Source organism: Podarcis erhardii (assembly GCF_964252035.2).
Source record: "Podarcis erhardii genome assembly, chromosome: 15".
NCBI classification, from domain to species: domain Eukaryota; kingdom Metazoa; phylum Chordata; class Lepidosauria; order Squamata; family Lacertidae; genus Podarcis; species Podarcis erhardii.
The window spans coordinates 16,093,019-16,112,431 of record NC_138505.1 but is presented as its reverse complement, the minus strand read 5'-3'; the positions used below and the strand labels follow the sequence as shown (position 1 = coordinate 16,112,431).

General features: G+C 45.2%; 1 protein-coding gene across 6 annotated transcripts in view; it reads left to right on the top strand.

Moving 5' to 3' along the window:
• AHNAK (AHNAK nucleoprotein) overlaps positions 1-19,098 on the top strand; it is a 54,899-nt gene extending 35,801 nt beyond the window's left edge. The window contains exons 4-6 of one of the 6 annotated variants that reach the window (XM_081842373.1): positions 726-913; positions 1,790-8,264; positions 9,375-19,098. In XM_081842373.1, coding sequence (XP_081698499.1) covers positions 726-913; positions 1,790-8,264; positions 9,375-17,761 — 15,050 coding nt within the window. In that variant the 3' untranslated portion in view covers positions 17,762-19,098. Of the gene's footprint in view, positions 1-725; positions 914-1,789 lie in introns of all 6 variants that reach the window. The other 5 variants (XM_081842374.1, XM_081842372.1, XM_081842370.1 and 2 more) reach the window with 5 other exon arrangements.
• Positions 19,099-19,413: the final 315 nt, after the last annotated feature.

Below are 19,413 nucleotides of genomic sequence, written 5' to 3'. Positions count from 1 at the left end.
GTTAATGGTGCTGAAGGGTGCTTAGAGACCCCTATTCCCCCACCCCAGAGCTACAGTTCCCAGAGTGGTTTAGCAGTCTACCCCTCTTCCCAGAAACCTCTGGGAGTTGTAGCTCTGTGAAGGGAATGGGGTCTCCCAACAACTCTTGGCACCCTTAACATATTGAAGTTCCCAGGATTCCTTGACTGTTCTAAAGCAGTATGATGCTGCTTTAAAAGTGTCATGTAGATGGGTCCTGTGACAAAGGACTGGCTTAATGTGCTATTTTTGGAGAGTGTGATAGAAATGGGGGAAAATAAATTAAAAACAGAAGGCTAAGGGCTGCAGAACTTTGCTCAGCCCATGTCAGCCAGCTATCCCCTCAGGACATTTTGCACTCAGCTGGGCTCTCTTAATACCAGATGTGTTAGGTTTAGGAGAGACAAAAATAATAATTAAAAAAAAATGAAGCAGTTCTACACACAGCACATCATGGACTAGTTCAATTGTCTTCTTAAAATGGGCTGGCTTTTCGCTAAATTCATGGAGGAGAATAGGTTTGTCAACTGCTGCTAGCCATGACAGCTAACTGGAGCCTCCAAGTTTAGGGGCAGTTTGTCTCTGAATACCAGCTGCTGGGGGCAAACAACAGCTCCAGCCCTATGGTGCGGGATTCCCAGAGGCCTCTGGTTGGCCAGTGTGGATGCAGGGCTTTTTCTTAATGTTCTTAATCCCACCCCCCTCAGGGGATCAGATCGTGAGTGCCACAATCTACTTCGACAACCTGCAGTCCGGGGAAGTCACAGAGCTCCTGAAGAACGTGGGCCACCACACTGTTGGCCTTCGGCTGCAGAGGAAAGGCGACCGGTCTCCATTGCCAGGACAGTCTTGGTCCCATGACGTCTTTGCCTCAAGGAGTCCAGAGGTTGTTTTGGTGAGTGAGCATCGTGATGGAGAGGACCCCCTTCTGTAGATGATGGAGGAAGGATCTAAGGGTGGGCCTGGGGGAACTTGGGACCTGGCTCTTTCCATACACCTGTGGCGCCTTGGATATTCCAGGACACCAAAGGAAGACTTTTATCAAATTTACAAATGCAATCAGTTAAGGAGTTGAGGGCAGGTACCAAAAGGTGAGTTCAGGGACAGGTAACTTGTTGGACCCTCAACAGTTCCAGCCAGTATCATCAGGGATGATGGGAGTTGTAGTTCAACTGCACCCAGAGGGCCACTGATTGTTTATTTTAAAGTTATGTTTTTTATTATGACTTTTTTGGTATTGGATCAGATTGTTATTAGGTGTGTGATCTTTACTGTCTATTTTGTTGTTTCTTCAGCTTATAAACCGCCTTGTGTATGGTAATATAAAAAAGCGGTATAAAAATTAAAAGTGAAATGAATATCCTCGCATTAGTTATTTGAAGCAGAACAAATTATTTCAGAGTTGATCATCCCATGTCTGGGCTGTATCACTTCAGGTTTTGTGGGTGAGGCCTTATGTTACTGGTTGGCACTACAAAATTCTCTGCATGTGGAAAGCAAATTATCAAGGAGAAAGGCAAGGCTACAGTGTTGTGGATTTTGCTGATATCTTGCTTTCTATGTGCAGGAATTTTAATTTTTTATTTGGAAAAAAACGCCCTGCAGAGAACTAAGGCCTCTTCAACTGTCGACAAGCGACATCCACTTTCTGTATGTGCATCAATCCATACTGCACTTGTGGATTTAGATGTGATAGACTGATAGGTGTAGATATCAGTATTTTATGTTTAGACTACTGTTGACAGTAACAACTCATTCCTTTCTGTTCCAGAGCGGAGATGACGAAGAGTACAAACGGATTTACACCACAAAAATCAAGCCTCGCCTTAAATCGGAAGATGGCATGGAAGTTGAGCACACAGGAACCCAAAGCAGAACCATCACAGTCACCAAGAGAGTTACTGCTTACACTGTCGACGTCACAGGTCATGAGGGAGCCAAAGAGATTGACATCAGCAGCCCGGAGTTTAAAATCAAGATTCCGAAACATGAACTCACCCACATTTCCAAAGCCGAGATTGAAACAGAACCTGGGAAAACTGTCATCAAGATCCCACACGTTGATTTGTCAGGGAGAACAACTACCCAGATAACAGACTCCCACGCTGGGGTGAGAGGAAGACCTGACATTACATATACCGGACCAACTATTGAGTCACCCTCTCAGAGGTTGGATTTTGGTGTTCCTGGCATCCACATGGAACAGCCTAAGGTTGGGAAGAGTGATATTCGAATATCTGGGCCTCATGTCACAGGTGTAGATCTGAGAACCCAGACTGACTTTATACCAGGAGGCCAGGAAGCTGGTTTCCATGTTACAACACCGGAAGTGAATGGGAAAGGAGGTCGGGGTAAAATCCAAGGTGATGTGGGAGGGCTGCAAGCTGATTTATCATTGCCCCACCTCAAGGGTCCTTCAGTTGGTATTTCGGGACCCCAAATTCAAGGTGATCTGAAAGGTCCAAAAGTGGACATCCCCAGTGCCAGCATTGAAGGCAACATCAAATCTCCAGATATCAACACTGGAAGCACAGGAAAGGTGGCGTTTCCTGCAATGAAAATGCCCAAATTTGGTATATCAGTTTCTGATGTTGAGGTTTCTCAGCTTGATGCAGTGGCTCCATCGGCTTCAATAAAAGGCCCAGAAGTATCCTTGAAAGGCTCCAAATGGGCCATGGGAGAACCTGGAATCCCACAACCACAGATGGACGTGAGCCTGAAAGGTGCGGACTTGAAGGGTGGCCTGAAGACCACCTCTCCAACATTGGAAGGCCCCAAGGTGGATATCAAAGGGCCTTCGGTGGATCTTGGGGCTCCAGATGTCAGTCTTGAAGGGGCCGAAGGAAAACTTAAAATACCCCACATGAAACTTCCTAAATTTTCTGCACCAGACCCTGCAGTGACTGTGACTGTTCCAAAAGGGGGACTTAACATCTCAGGACCTAAAGTGGATTTGCAAGCTCCTGACGTGACTCTTGAAACACACGTGAAAGGACCCAGATATGGCAAGCCTGAAATAGCTGGTCAGACACCCCAAATTTCTATGTCAGATGTTGACTTGAATCTCAGGGGCCCAAAAGGGAAAGGCGCCATGGACATTTCAGGGCCAAGGGTGGAAGGCCACTTAAAAGGGCCTGGAATGAATATTAAGGGTCCCAAACTAGATATTGAAACTGCCAACGTTGACCTGAAAGGTCCAAAAGTCTCAATGCCATCCATGCAAACATCACCAGTAAAAGTCACTGTGCCAGATGTGGACTTGAATGTCCAAGGGCCAAACCTAAAGGGCGATGTGGCTGTTTCTGTGCCAAAGATAGAAGGCGGCCTCAAGGGGCCCCAGATGGATCTAAAAGGCCCCAAAGTGGACATAGTTGCACCTGACATTGGTATCAAAGGCCCTGGAGGACAGCTGAAGGGTCCTCATGTCAAGATGCCTGAAATGCATGTTAAGGCTCCTCAAATTTCCATCCCAGACATTGACCTGAATGTGAAAGGCCCCAAAGTCAAGGGAGGTGTCGATGTTTCCATTCCAAAAGTAGGAGGAGAATTAAAGGGCCCAGCTGTGGACATCACGGGCCCCAAATTGGACATTGGAACACCAGATGTCGAACTTCATGGACCTGAACTCAAAATGCCAAAGATGAAATTGCCCAAGTTTGGCGTGAAAGGTGAAGTGCCTGATGTAGACGTCAGTCTTCCAAAGGGAAGTATCGATGTTTCAGCTCCAAATGTAGACATTGAAGCTCCCACCTTCAACATCAAAGGTCCTGGAGGACAACTGAAAGGTCCTCATGTCAAGATGCCAGAAATGCATGTTAAGACTCCCCAAATATCCATGCCAGACATTGACCTGAATCTAAAAGGCCCCAAAGTCAAGGGGGGCCCCCAGATATCCATGCCAGACATTGACCTGAATGTGAAAGGCCCCAAAGTCAAGGGGGGTGTCGACGTTTCCATCCCAAAAGTGGAAGGAGAATTAAAGGGCCCAGCTGTGGACATCAAGGGCCCTAAATTGGACATTGGAACACCAGATGTCGAACTTCACGGACCTGAACTCAAAATGCCAAAGATGAAATTGCCCAAGTTTGGCGTGAAAGGTGAAGTGCCTGATGTGGACGTCAGTCTTCCAAAGGGAAGCATCGATGTTTCAGCTCCAAATGTAGACATTGAAGCTCCCACCTTCAACATCAAAGGTCCTGGAGGACAGCTGAAGGGGCCCCATGTGAAGATGCCTGAAATGCATGTTAAAGCCCCTCAAATATCCATGCCAGACATTGACCTGAATCTAAAAGGCCCCAAAGTCAAGGGGGGCCCCCAAATATCCTTGCCAGACATTGACCTGAATGTGAAAGGCCCCAAAGTCAAGGGGGGTGTCGACGTTTCAATCCCAAAAGTGGAAGGAGAATTAAAGGGCCCAGCTGTGGACATCAAAGGCCCCAAATTGGATGTTGGAACACCAGATGTCGAACTTCATGGACCTGAACTCAAAATGCCAAAGATGAAATTGCCCACGTTTGGCGTGAAAGGTGAAGTGCCTGATGTGGACGTCAGTCTTCCAAAGGGAAGCATCGATGTTTCAGCTCCAAATGTAGACATCGAAGCTCCCACCTTCAACATCAAAGGTCCTGGAGGACAACTGAAGGGCCCCCATGTCAAGATGCCAGAAATGCATGTTAAGACCCCGCAAATATCCATGCCAGACATTGACCTGAACTTGAAAGGCCCCAAAGTCAAAGGAGCTGTCGACGTTTCAATCCCAAAATTGGAAGGAGAGTTAAAGGGCCCAGCTGTGGACATCACGGGCCCCAAATTGGACATTGGAACACCAGATGTCGAACTTCACGGACCTGAACTCAAAATGCCAAAAATGAAATTGCCTAAGTTTGGCGTGAAAGGTGAAGTGCCTGATGTAGACGTCAGTCTTCCAAAGGGAAGTATCGATGTTTCAGCTCCAGGTGTAGACATTGAAGCTCCCACCTTCAACATCAAAGGTCCTGGAGGACAACTGAAAGGTCCTCATGTCAAGATGCCAGAAATGCATGTTAAGACCCCCCAAATATCCATGCCAGACATTGACCTGAATCTAAAAGGCCCCAAAGTCAAGGGGGGCCCCCAAATATCCTTGCCAGACATTGACCTGAATGTGAAAGGCCCCAAAGTCAAGGGGGGTGTCGACGTTTCAATCCCAAAAGTGGAAGGAGAATTAAAGGGCCCAGCTGTGGACATCAAAGGCCCCAAATTGGACATTGGAACACCAGATGTCGAACTTCATGGACCTGAACTCAAAATGCCAAAGATGAAATTGCCCAAGTTTGGCGTGAAAGGTGAAATGCCTGATGTGGATGTCAGTCTTCCAAAGGGAAGCATCGATGTTTCAGCTCCAAAGGTGGACATTGAAGCTCCTGGATTAGATATTGAAGGACCAGAAGGCAGAATAAAAGGTCCTAAATTCAAGATGCCTGAAATGCATATTAAAACTCCTCAGATCTCCATGCCGGACATTGATTTGAACTTGAAAGGGCCTAAAGTGAAAGGGGACTTTGATGTTTCTGTGCCGAAATTAGAAGGTGGCTTAAAAGGACCTGCAATTGATATCAAGGGGCCCCAAGTAGACATTGATGTGCCCGATGTTGACCTCCATGGTCCTGAAGGAAAATTGAAGATGCCCAAAATGAAGATGCCCAAATTTGGAATGCCAGGTTTCAAAGGGGAAAGCCCTGGTGTGGGTGTCAGTCTTCCAAAGGGTGACATTAGTATATCAGGTCCCAAAGTAGACGTTGAAGCTCCTGGACTGGACATTGAAGGACCCGAAGGCAAAATTAAAGGCCCCAAATTTAAGATGCCAGAGATGAACATCAAAGCACCCAAAATCTCCATGCCCGATGTGGATTTCAACCTCAAAGGCCCCAAACTGAAAGGAGATGTGGACGTTTCCCTGCCAAAGGTTGAAGGTGATTTGAATTTGAAGGGTCCAGAAATTGACATCAAAGGTCCCAAGCTGGATATTGATGCTCCAGATGTTGACCTCCATGGCCCAGAAGGAAAACTGAAAATGCCCAAGTTCAAAATGCCCAAATTTGGAATGCCAAGCTTCAAAGCAGAAGGTCCAGATGTGGATGTAAATCTTCCGAAAGCAGACGTTGACCTTTCTGCTCCCAAAGTAGACATTGAAGCACCAGGCTTGGACATTGAAGGCCCAGAAGGAAAACTGAAAGGGCCCAAGTTTAAGATGCCTGAACTGAATATCCATGCACCCAAGATATCAATGCCAGATGTAGATTTCAATCTGAAAGGGCCAAAACTGAAGGGAGATGTGGATATCTCTGGGCCAAAGATAGAAGGTGACCTGAAAGGACCCAAGGTCAACATTGAGGGTCCTAACTTGGACGTTGATGTCCCAGATGTGGAACTGGAGGGTCCTGAAGGAAAAATCAAAGGTTCCAGATTCAAGATGCCAAAACTCAATATTAAATCTCCTAAAATTTCCATGCCAGATGTCGACTTGAATCTCAAGGCCCCCAAAATGAAGGGTGAAATGGATGTGTCTGTCCCAAAGATTGAGGGTGATATGAAAGGACCCAGTATTGACATCAAAGGCCCCAAACTTGATGTGGATATCCCAGATGTTGACCTTGAAGGCCCAGATGCTAAAATTAAGATGCCCAAGATGAAGCTGCCCAAGTTTGGGGTGCCTGGCTTCAAAGGGGAAGGCCCTGATGTTGACATGAGCCTCCCTAAAGCAGACATTGATGTTTCGGGACCAAAACTGAATGCTGATATGCCGAGCATAGACATCGAAGGTCCAGAAGGAAAACTGAAAGGTCCCAAGTTCAAAATGCCTGAAATGCATTTCAAGACACCCAAAATCTCCATGCCGGATATTGACTTAAACTTGAAAGGTCCCAGAGCGAGAGGAGAGATGGATGTAACTGTCCCAAATATTGAAGGCAATTTGAAAGGACCCCAAATGGATATCAAGGGCTCCAAAGTGGATATCGAAGCTCCAGATATTGACATTGAAGGCCCCGAAGGAAAATGGAAGAGTCCGAAGTTTAAGATGCCCGAAATGCACATCAAAGCTCCAAAAATCTCCATGCCAGATGTTGATTTGAATCTGAAAGGTCCCAAAATCAAGGGTGATGTGGATGTTTCAGTCCCCAAACTTGAAGGAGACTTGAAAGGCCCAGAATTTGATATCAAAGGACCCAAATTGGATATTGACATGCCAGATGTTGATCTCCATGGGCCAGAGGGAAAACTGAAGATGCCCAAATTCAAAATGCCCAAATTTGGAATGCCAGGCTTCAAAGGGGAAGGCCCAGATGTTGACGTGAGCCTCCCCAAAGCTGACATTGATGTTTCTGTTCCAAAAGTTGACATCGATGCTCCAAGCTTGGACATTGAAGGCCCAGAAGGAAAAGTGAAAGGGCCCAGATTTAAGATGCCTGACATGCACTTCAAAGCTCCAAAGATCTCTCTGCCAGATGTTGACTTGAACCTGAAAGGCCCTAAAGTGAAGGGAGAGTATGATGTTACAGTTCCAAAGCTGGAAGGTGACTTGAAAGGTCCAGACTTCAACATTAAGGGTCCTAAGCTAGACATAGATGCTCCTGATGTTGACATTGAAGGCCCTGAAGGAAAATGGAAGAGTCCGAAGTTTAAGATGCCCGAAATGCACATCAAGGCTCCAAAAATCTCCATGCCAGATGTTGATTTGAATCTGAAAGGTCCCAAAATCAAGGGTGATGTGGATGTTTCAGTCCCCAAACTTGAAGGAGACTTGAAAGGCCCAGAATTTGATATCAAAGGACCCAAATTGGACATTGACATGCCTGATGTTGATCTCCATGGACCTGAAGGCAAATTGAAGATGCCCAAATTCAAAATGCCCAAATTTGGATTCAAAGGAGAAGGCCCAGATGTTGACATGAGCCTCCCCAAAGCAGACCTTGATGTTTCTCTTCCAAAAGTTGATGTTGATGCACCAAGCCTGGACATTGAAGGCCCAGAAGGAAAAGTGAAAGGGCCCAGATTTAAGATGCCGGACATGCACTTCAAAGCACCCAAAATCTCCATGCCAGATGTTGATTTCAATTTGAAAGGCCCTAAACTGAAGGGAGATGTTGACGTTTCGGTTCCAAAGCTGGAAGGTGACCTGAAAGGCCCAGATGTGGATATCAAGGGTCCGAAACTAGATGTTGACCTTCCTGATGTTGAGCTTGAAGGTCCTGAAGGAAAACTCAGAGGTCCCAAGTTTAAGATGCCTGACATGCATTTTAAGACCCCCAAAATCTCCATGCCAGATTTTGACTTGAACTTGAAAGGTCCGAAAGTGAAGGGGGATGTGGATGTTTCAGTGCCGAAGTTGGAAGGTGATCTGAAAGGCCCCAATATTGACATTAAAGGGCCAGGATTGGACATTGATGCTCCTGATGTTAACATTGAAGGTCCAGAAGGAAAGTGGAAGAGCCCCAAATTTAAGATGCCAGAAGTGCACATTAAGGCACCTAAGATCTCCATGCCTGACATTGATTTGAACCTAAGGGGTCCCAAAGTAAAAGGCGATCTGGATGTGTCTGTGCCAAAGTTGGAAGGGGACTTGAAAGGCCCGGAGGTGGATCTCAAAGGGCCCAAATTGGACATTGACGTTCCTGATGTTGACCTAGAAGGACCTGAAGGGAAGCTAAAGGGCCCCAAATTCAAAATGCCTGAAATGCATATCAAAGCTCCCAAAATCTCCATGCCAGATTTAGACCTGGGTTTGAAGGGACCCAAAGTGAAGGGGGATGTGGATGTTTCAGTGCCAAAGTTGGAAGGTGATCTGAAAGGCCCTGATGTCAACATCAAAGGTCCTAAAGTTGGCGTAGATATTCCTGATGTTGAGATTGAAGGACCTGAAGGAAAACTCAAAGGGCCCAAATTCAAGATGCCAGAAATGCATTTTAATGTTCCTAAGATCTCCATGCCGGACATTGATTTGAACTGGAGGGGTCCCAAAATAAAAGGAGATGCTGATGTTTCTGTTCCTAAATTGGAGGGTGACTTGAAGGGCCCAAATGTTGACATCAAGGGTCCCAAACTAGATGTTGACATCCCTGATGTTGAGCTTGAAGGCCCTGAAGGAAAACTCAAAGGGCCCAAATTTAAGATGCCTGAAATGAACATCAAAGCACCCAAAATCTCCATGCCAGATTTTGACCTGAACCTGAAGGGTCCCAAACTGAAGGGGGATGTTGATGTTTCTTTGCCAAAGGTAGAGGGGGATCTGAAAGGACCAGATGTTGATATCAAAGGTCCCAAATTAGATATTGATGCTCCTGACTTCAGTATAGATGGTCCAGAGGGGAAAGTGAAAGGTCCCAAGTTTAAGATGCCTGACATGCACTTCAAAGCACCCAAAATCTCCATGCCAGATGTTGATTTCAATTTGAAAGGCCCTAAACTGAAGGGAGATGTTGACGTTTCGGTTCCAAAGCTGGAAGGTGACCTGAAAGGCCCAGATGTGGATATCAAGGGTCCCAAACTAGATGTTGACCTTCCTGATGTTGAGCTTGAAGGTCCTGAAGGAAAACTCAAAGGTCCCAAGTTTAAGATGCCTGATATGCATTTTAAGACCCCCAAAATCTCCATGCCAGATTTTGACTTGAACTTGAAAGGTCCCAAAGTGAAGGGGGATGTAGATGTTTCGGTGCCAAAGTTGGAAGGGGATCTGAAGGGCCCTGAAATTGATATCAAAGGACCCAAACTTGACGTAGATGTTCCTGATGTTGAACTCGAAGGCCCAGATGGAAAGTGGAAAAGCCCTAAATTCAAGATGCCTGAAATGAACATCAAAGCACCCAAAATCTCCATGCCTGATGTGGATTTCAACCTCAAGGGCCCCAAACTGAAAGGAGATGTGGATGTTTCCCTACCAAAGGTTGAAGGTGATTTGAAGGGTCCAGAAATTGACATCAAAGGTCCCAAGCTGGATATTGATGCTCCAGATGTTGACCTCCATGGCCCAGAAGGAAAACTGAAAATGCCCAAATTTAAAATGCCCAAATTTGGAATGCCTGGCTTCAAGGGAGAAGGCCCTGAACTGGATGTAAATCTCCCAAAGGGAGACATTGATATATCTGCTCCCAAGATGGACATTGAAGGCCCTGAGTTAGATATTGAAGGTCCAGATGGTAAAATTAAAGGCCCCAAGTTTAAGATGCCAGAAATGCACATCAAAGCACCAAAGCTTTCCATGCCAGATGTGGATCTTAATTTGAAGGGTCCAAAACTGAAAGGAGATATGGATGTTTCTCTGCCAAAGGTCGAAGGTGGATTGAAAGGGCCTGACATTGACATCAAAGGCCCCAAATTGGACATTGAAGCACCAGATGTTGACTTGCACGGTCCGGAGGGCAAACTCAAAATGCCCAAGTTTAAAATGCCCAAATTTGGAATGCCTGGCTTCAAGGGAGAAGGCCCTTCCGTGGATGTGAGCTTACCTAAGGGAGAAGTGGATATATCTGGCCCCAGCCTAGACATTGAAACACCCGATTTGGAAATCGAAGGCCCTGAAGGAAAATTAAGGGGTCCCAAGTTTAAGAAGCCTGAAATTAATTTTAATGTTCCAAAGATCTCAATGCCAGACATTGACTTGAATTTGAAAGGTCCTAAATTAAAGGGAGACTTGGAAGGCGACATCAAAGGTCCTAATGTTGAATTGAAAGGACCTGAAGTTGACTTAGAAGCACCAAAAATAGATATTGAAGGGAAAGCAAAGAAATCAAGATTTAAGCTTCCAAAGTTCAGTTTTTCTGGTCCAAAGGTTCACACTCCAGAGGTTGACGTGAAGCTTAAGAAACCAGATGTTAATATCTCAGGGCCCAAAGTTGATGTCCAAGGCCCAGATGTTGATGTTCATGGAAAAGTGAAAGGCCCTAAATTTAAAATGCCTTCCCTGAATATTTCATCACCTAAAGTTTCAAAGCCTGATGTGGAATTGAATTTGAAAGGTCCTAAATTAAAAGGTGACCTTGATGTTTCTGCACCAAGCCTGGAAGGGGATTTGAAAGGTCCTGATATAGATATCAAAGGCCCCAAGTTGGACATTGATGTTCCAGATGTTGATCTCCATGGACCAGAAGGCAAACTCAAAATGCCCAAATTCAAAATGCCCAAATTTGGAATGCCAGGCTTCAAAGGGGAGGGTCCTGAGGTGGATATAAACCTCCCCAAAGCAGACATTGATGTATCAGGACCCAAAGTGGACATTGAAACTCCCGACTTGGATATAGAGGGCCCAGAGGGCAAGATCAAAGGTCCCAAATTAAAGATGCCTGAAATGCATTTTAATGTGCCCAAGATTTCAATGCCGGACATAAATCTGAAAGGCCCTAAACTGAAGGGAGATGTTGACGTTTCGATTCCAAAGCTGGAAGGTGACCTGAAAGGCCCAGATGTGGATATCAAGGGTCCCAAACTAGATGTTGACCTTCCTGATGTTGAGCTTGAAGGTCCTGAAGGAAAACTCAAAGGTCCCAAGTTTAAGATGCCTGATATGCATTTTAAGACCCCCAAAATCTCCATGCCAGATTTTGACTTGAACTTGAAAGGTCCCAAAGTGAAGGGGGAGGTGGATGTTTCAGTGCCGAAGTTGGAAGGTGATCTGAAGGGCCCTGAAATTGATATCAAAGGACCCAAACTTGACGTAGATGTTCCTGATGTTGAACTTGAAGGCCCAGATGGAAAGTGGAAAAGCCCTAAATTCAAGATGCCTGAAATGAACATCAAAGCACCCAAAATCTCCATGCCTGATGTGGATTTCAACCTCAAAGGCCCCAAACTGAAAGGAGATATGGACGTTTCCCTACCAAAGGTTGAAGGTGATTTCAAAGGTCCAGAAATTGACCTCAAAGGTCCCAAGCTGGATATTGATGCTCCAGATGTTGACCTCCATGGCCCAGAAGGAAAACTGAAAATGCCCAAATTCAAAATGCCAAAATTTGGAATGCCTGGCTTCAAGGCAGAGGGCCCAGATGTAGACGTGAGCCTCCCAAAAGCAGACCTTGATGTTTCTCTTCCAAAAGTGGACATTGACGCACCAAGCCTGGACATCGAAGGCCCAGAAGGAAAAGTGAAAGGTCCCAAGTTTAAGATGCCTGACATGCACTTCAAAGCACCCAAAATCTCCATGCCAGATGTTGATTTCAATTTGAAAGGCCCTAAACTGAAGGGAGATGTTGATGTTTCGGTTCCAAAGCTGGAAGGTGACCTGAAAGGCCCAGATGTGGATATCCAGGGTCCCAAACTAGATGTTGACCTTCCTGATGTTGAGCTTGAAGGTCCTGAAGGAAAACTCAGAGGTCCCAAGTTTAAGATGCCTGACATGCACTTTAAGGCACCCAAAATCTCCATGCCAGATTTTGATCTAAATCTCAAAGGGCCGAAAGTGAAGGGTGATGTGGATGTGTCTGTACCAAAGTTTGAAGGGGATCTGAAGGGGCCCGATGTGGATATCAAAGGGCCGAAATTAGACGTAGATATTCCTGATGTTGAACTCGAAGGCCCAGAAGGAAAATGGAAAAGCCCTAAATTCAAAATGCCTGAAATGAACATCAAAGCACCCAAAATCTCCATGCCTGATGTGGATTTCAACCTCAAAGGCCCCAAACTGAAAGGAGATGTGGACGTTTCCCTACCAAAGGTTGAAGGTGATTTGAAGGGTCCAGAAATAGACATCAAAGGTCCCAAGCTGGATATTGATGCTCCAGACATCGACCTCCATGGCCCAGAAGGAAAACTGAAAATGCCCAAATTTAAAATGCCAAAATTTGGAATGCCTGGCTTCAAGGCAGAGGGCCCAGATGTAGATGTGAGCCTCCCAAAAGCAGACCTTGATGTTTCTCTTCCGAAAGTGGACATTGATGCACCAAGCCTGGACATTGAAGGCCCAGAAGGAAAAGTGAAAGGTCCCAAGTTTAAGATGCCGGACATGCACTTCAAAGCACCCAAAATCTCCATGCCAGATGTTGATTTCAATTTGAAAGGCCCTAAACTGAAGGGAGATGTTGACGTTTCGGTTCCAAAGCTGGAAGGTGACCTGAAAGGCCCAGATGTGGATATCAAGGGTCCCAAACTAGATGTTGACCTTCCTGATGTTGAGCTTGAAGGTCCTGAAGGAAAACTCAAAGGTCCCAAGTTTAAGATGCCTGATATGCATTTTAAGACCCCCAAAATCTCCATGCCAGATTTTGACTTGAACTTGAAAGGTCCCAAAGTGAAGGGGGATGTGGATGTTTCGGTGCCAAAGTTGGAAGGTGATCTGAAGGGCCCTGAAATTGATATCAAAGGACCCAAACTTGACATAGATGTTCCTGATGTTGAACTCGAAGGCCCAGATGGAAAGTGGAAAAGCCCTAAATTCAAGATGCCTGAAATGAACATCAAAGCACCCAAAATCTCCATGCCTGATGTGGATTTCAACCTCAAAGGCCCCAAACTGAAAGGAGATGTGGATGTTTCCCTACCAAAGGTTGAAGGTGATTTGAAGGGTCCAGAAATTGACCTCAAAGGTCCCAAGCTGGATATTGATGCTCCAGATGTTGACCTCCATGGCCCAGAAGGAAAACTAAAAATGCCCAAATTCAAAATGCCCAAATTTGGAATGCCTAGCTTCAAGGCAGAGGGCCCAGATGTGGATGTGAGCCTCCCAAAAGCAGACCTTGATGTTTCTCTTCCAAAGGTGGACATTGATGCACCAAGCCTGGACATCGAAGGCCCAGAAGGAAAAGTGAAAGGTCCCAAGTTTAAGATGCCTGACATGCACTTCAAAGCACCCAAAATCTCTATGCCAGATGTTGATTTCAATTTGAAAGGCCCTAAACTGAAGGGAGATGTTGATGTTTCAGTTCCAAAGCTGGAAGGTGACCTGAAAGGCCCAGATGTGGATATCCAGGGTCCCAAACTAGATGTTGACTTTCCTGATGTTGAGCTTGAAGGTCCTGAAGGAAAACTCAGAGGTCCCAAGTTTAAGATGCCTGACATGCACTTTAAGGCACCCAAGATCTCCATGCCAGATTTTGATCTAAATCTCAAAGGGCCGAAAGTGAAGGGTGACGTGGATGTGTCTGTACCGAAGTTGGAAGGTGATCTGAAAGGGCCCGACGTGGATATCAAAGGGCCGAAATTAGACGTAGATGTTCCTGATGTTGAACTCGAAGGCCCAGAAGGAAAATGGAAAAGCCCTAAATTCAAGATGCCAGACATGCATTTCAAGGCACCTAAAATCTCCATGCCAGACATGAATCTAAACTTGAAAGGGCCTAAACTGAAAGGTGATGTGGATGTTTCCGTCCCAGAATTTGAAGGGGAACTAAGAGGGCCTGAAATAGATATCAAAGGTCCTAAGATAGATGCTCCTGACATTGACATTGAGGGACCTGATGGAAAACTGAAAGGACCTAAATTTAAGATGCCTGAAATGAACATCAAAGCACCAAAATTATCCATGCCAGATGTTGACCTCAACTTGAAGGGCCCAAAACTGAAGGGAGATGTGGATGTATCTCTTCCCAAGATTGGAGGTGATTTGAAAGCACCAGATGTGGATATACATGGCCCTAAACTAGATGTTTCTGTTCCTGATGTTGAGCTTGAATGCCCTGAAGGAAAACTCAAAGGTCCCAAGTTTAAGATGCCTGATATGCATTTTAAGACCCCCAAAATCTCCATGCCAGATTTTGACTTGAACTTGAAAGGTCCGAAAGTGAAGGGGGATGTAGATGTTTCGGTGCCAAAGTTGGAAGGTGATCTGAAGGGCCCTGAAATTGATATCAAAGGACCCAAACTTGACGTAGATGTTCCTGATGTTGAACTCGAAGGCCCAGAAGGAAAATGGAAAAGCCCTAAATTCAAGATGCCTGAAATGAACATCAAAGGACCTAAAATCTCCATGCCTGATGTGGATTTCAACCTCAAAGGACCCAAACTGAAAGGAGATGTGGACGTTTCCCTACCAAAGGTTGAAGGTGATTTCAAGGGTCCAGAAATTGACATCAAAGGCCCTCAATTGGACATTGATGCTCCCAATGTTGATATTCATGGTCCAGACGGAAAGGTGAAATTCCCCAAGATGAAGCTGCCCAAATTTGGCATGCCTGAGTTCAAAGGGGAAGGACCTCATATCGATGTAAATGTACCCAAGGGTGAATTGGAATTATCAGGCCCCAGCTTGAACATAGAAGGACCAGAAGGAAAACTGAAGGGTCCCAAAATCAAGACACCTCAAATATCCATGCCAGAGATTGACTTAAATCTGAAAGGACCTAAAATGAAGGGTGATGTTGATGTCGCTCTTCCCAAGGTTGAAGGCAGCTTAAAAGGTCCAGGAATTGATATTCAAGGGCCAGGAATTGAAGCTAAGGGCCCTGAGATTGACTTGGAGTGTCCAGATGTAAACCTTGAAGGGCCAGAGGGAAACGTTAAACTCCCTAAATTTAAAATGCCAAAGTTTGGATTTGGAGCAAAAAGCCCCAAGGCAGACGTCTCCCTCCCAGAAGGTGAGCTGAATGTTGAATCGCCTGACATCTCCATTTCTGGAAAAGGGAAGAAAAGCAAATTCAAAATGCCTAAAATCCACATGAGCGGGCCTAAAGTCAAAGGCAAGAAGGCTGGCTTTGCCGTGAGTGGAGATATGGATGCAAGCATGAAATCGCCAGATTTGGAAGGAAGCATTTCTGTCCCTGAAGCATCCCTGAAAGGAGACATGAACATCAAGTCACCCAAAGAAAAGAAGTCTATGTTTGGGAAACTCTCTTTTCCTGACGTCGAGTTTGATATCAAATCACCTATGTTCAAGGCTGATGCTTCTTTGCCAAAGGTGGAAGGCAAAATCAAGTCACCAGGAATAGATGTCTCATCACCATCTCTGAAATCTCCAGATCTTGACATCACAGTTCCCAGCGGAAGTGCCAGCCTCCCCGATGTCAATATTGGAGGTCCTGACATCCATCTCAAGAAGCCAAAGTTCAAATTCTCAGGTGGAAATGTCGATCTGTCTGGTCCCAAACTGGAAGGAGACCTTCGAGGCCCTAGTGTTGATGCCAACCTCAGCGCGCCTGACATCAGCCTGAAAGGTCCATCAGTGAACCTGCCATCCATGGGTGTTTCTGCTCCTTCCATGTCAGCCCCTGACATTAACTTGAAAGGACCAAAGCTGAAAGGTGATATTGACCTTCCCCAGATGGAAGGACAAGGCCTAGAAGGGAAATTGAAAATGCCAAAATTTGGCTTGCCAAAGATCGGGAAGCCAGGTGTGAAAGTAGAGGGGCCCGAGGTGGACCTTCAAGGACAACTGCCCTCAGCAAGTGTTGATATTTCGGCCCCAAGCATCGGAGGAAGTATGAGCGCTCCTGCAGTGGATGTAAGCTTGAAAGGACCAAAATTTGGAGGAGACGTGGGCCTTTCTGGTGACATTAAAGGTCCAAAGATCGGATTTGGCACACCAGATGTTGACGTCAGTGGTTTTGAAGGAAAGCTTAAAATGCCAAAGGCCCCAGGCCTAGATGTCAATGTGAGTGCTCCAGACCTGGACGTGAAAGCGCCAACAGTAAAAATGGCCTCTGGAGGAGGCATTTCAGTGCCTGACTTTGATGTGAATCTGAAAGGACCAAAGATCAAAGGAGACTTCGGCATTTCTGGCGGCATTACATCTCCCAAGGTGGCTGTCGAGGCACCTGATGTTAACGTGGAAGGCTCTGGAGTTGGAATTAAGATTCCCTGCATGAAGCTGCCCCAGTTTGGCATCGCCAGTGAAGGAGGAAGTATTTCAGGACCACAGATCAAAGGGCCTGAAGTAGATCTCAAAGGACATGACATTTCTGCCCCAGGCTTTGACTTGAATGTGAAAGGACCAAGTCTGAAAGGTGACGTTAACGTATCTGGTGGCATGAAAGGTCAACAGATTGGTGTGGGGGCACCAGGTGTGAAGATTTCTGGCATGGGCTTGGACGCTGGCGCTCCTGATGTCAGCTTGAGAGGACCTTCGCTCAATGTGTCAGCTCCCAAAGTTTCTGGGCCAGAGCTAAACATGGGCATGCAGGGGTCTGGAGGCCTTCAGTTTTCTGGACCAAAGGCAGGGGTTGATCTCAAAGGTCCCAAATTAGAGGTCAAAGGTCCTTCTGTTGGGGTGAATGTTCCACACGGCCATTTAGAAAGCCCATCTGGACAAGTGTCGTTCCCCAAAATGAAAATGCCAAAATTTGTGGTTGCAGGGCAAGAGCTAACAGGAAGGGAGGTTGGAGTGGATGTTGAGTTCCCTCAGGCGCCAGAGGCAAGTTTCCATGCCGGGGCGGTGAATGTTGAACTGGAAGAGCCTGACATTAAGCTTAAGAAATCTAAAATCAAAATGCCAAAGTTCCCTTTCTCAAAATCTAAGGTCAAAGGCAGCGTTGGCTCCCCAGAGGTCTCAGTGTCTGCCTCAGGGTGCGAAGGGGAGTTACAGGCCAGCCTGGGTTCCTTGGAGGGTGATGTGGAAGTGGAAGGGTCTGCTTCTCCGAAAGGGAAGTTCTCCTTCTTTAAGGGCAAAAAGTCCCGGCACCGGTCGTCGTCTTTCAGCGATGAGCATTCCTCGCATTCAACGCCAACAGGCACACTGGAGCATGACAAAGGCAAACAGGCCAAGCTGAAATTTGGTACGTTTGGGGGGATAGGGGCAAAAACTAAAGGTTCTTATGAGGTATCAGGAAGTGATGACGAAATGAAATGAGTGAAGTGGGTGGGGGGTTCTCATGTACATATTGTCTCTGTGTGTATATATCTTATCTATCTTCCTTATATGTGTGTATATACAAATTTCCTAGCTTGAAATGCTCAGCAATAAAAACAGGGTGTCCAGTGAAATGGTAGGCCTTAACTGAGAAATAACCGTGTTTTTACTGTGGTCAGGGAGTCGTCCCAACATGATTATCTCTTCCATAGATTATATGTATAAAAATCTCACAGAAACTGATACAGCGGCTTTTTTTTTTTTTTTTTTTGCAAAGTTCTTAAAGCAGTGATATGGCAGGTAAACTTGCATCCCAGAATGCATTGCCGTGCTTCCCACAATGCACTGTGGCTGTAATAACGGTTAAATAGTGCCACTTTTTTTAAAAAAGCGGCAACACACACATAACACAGAATGCTGCTTGGTGAATCAGCTGTATCAGTTTGAATTAAACAGTATCATTTGTGCCATGGGTAATAATTCCGATTTTGTGATGGGCACTTCTTCCGGCTACCAATTTGAAAAGAGGTAGAACCTGGATTTATGTGATATTTAAAGCTGTGCCATTAGGAAGGTGGGGTGTACAGTTCCTCAGATGTATTTTGGAAGTTCTCTCTTGTGTTTTAGGGTTGGGGGTTTGCGCTTCATACGCTGAGAGCTTTACGTTTACTTAAGCAAGCTTTTAAAAACATATAAATATATATACTTTTCGACTTGCTAAATATCTTCAGTGTTGATCTATGGCAATTGCTTTCCATTTCAATGACTCCCCTCCCCCTCCTGCTTTTATCTGTGGAAGGGGGCAGCTAAAAATTTTCTATTGTTTAAAAATTGGATGTGTTAAAATAAAAAGAAAAAAAACTCTGTAAAAATATATAGATGCAACTGAGATGTGTCAAATTTGGGGCCTCACAAACAGTCTTACATTGCTACAGAAAGGTCAGGTTTTTTGTATTCATTTGATACAGGACAGATGTAATAAAACACCCATGGTATAATTTTCCATTTTTGTCTGTTAAAAAAGTCACGGTAAAATAAATTAACCAAAGATTTTGTGTACATTCTGACACCATCTTAGTCATCTCTATATATTTGTTATTTTTGTATAATGAAATGAAAGTTTTCTGAGATGTGGAGCAAAATTCTTCAAGGCCTTCTATATTCCCTCCCAACCTTACAGATGCTATTTGTTATCTACTTCATCTTTTTGTTTAACAAATGTATCTTGATTTTAAAACAAAACAGTAAAAGGAAAATCTTTTCAGCACTTTAAAAGCAAATTAATTGAGAATAACTGATATTGTAAAATGGAAATAAAGTGTTTATTAACCTTTTGACCTCCTGAACCTTTTATTCCCCAGTATCCCAGCTGCTGCACTCTTCTTTTTCAGGAGAAGCTAATAACCCCTTTCACCTCCCCACATTTCCAAGCAACACATAGGTGTGAACCCAGACTAAAAGCCACCCCAACCTTCCATCATTGTGTGGGGAGGTCTGAAGGGGGCTTTGAAGATTACTTGCCCGACTTTCATCCTAAGGCGCCAGGGCGGGTTGCAACAATTAAAAAATACTATATTAAAACCAGTGAAAAGAAACTTTAATCAAGAGAACAGGGTAGATCCTTAAATATATTTATCAAAGCTGTCAAAGTC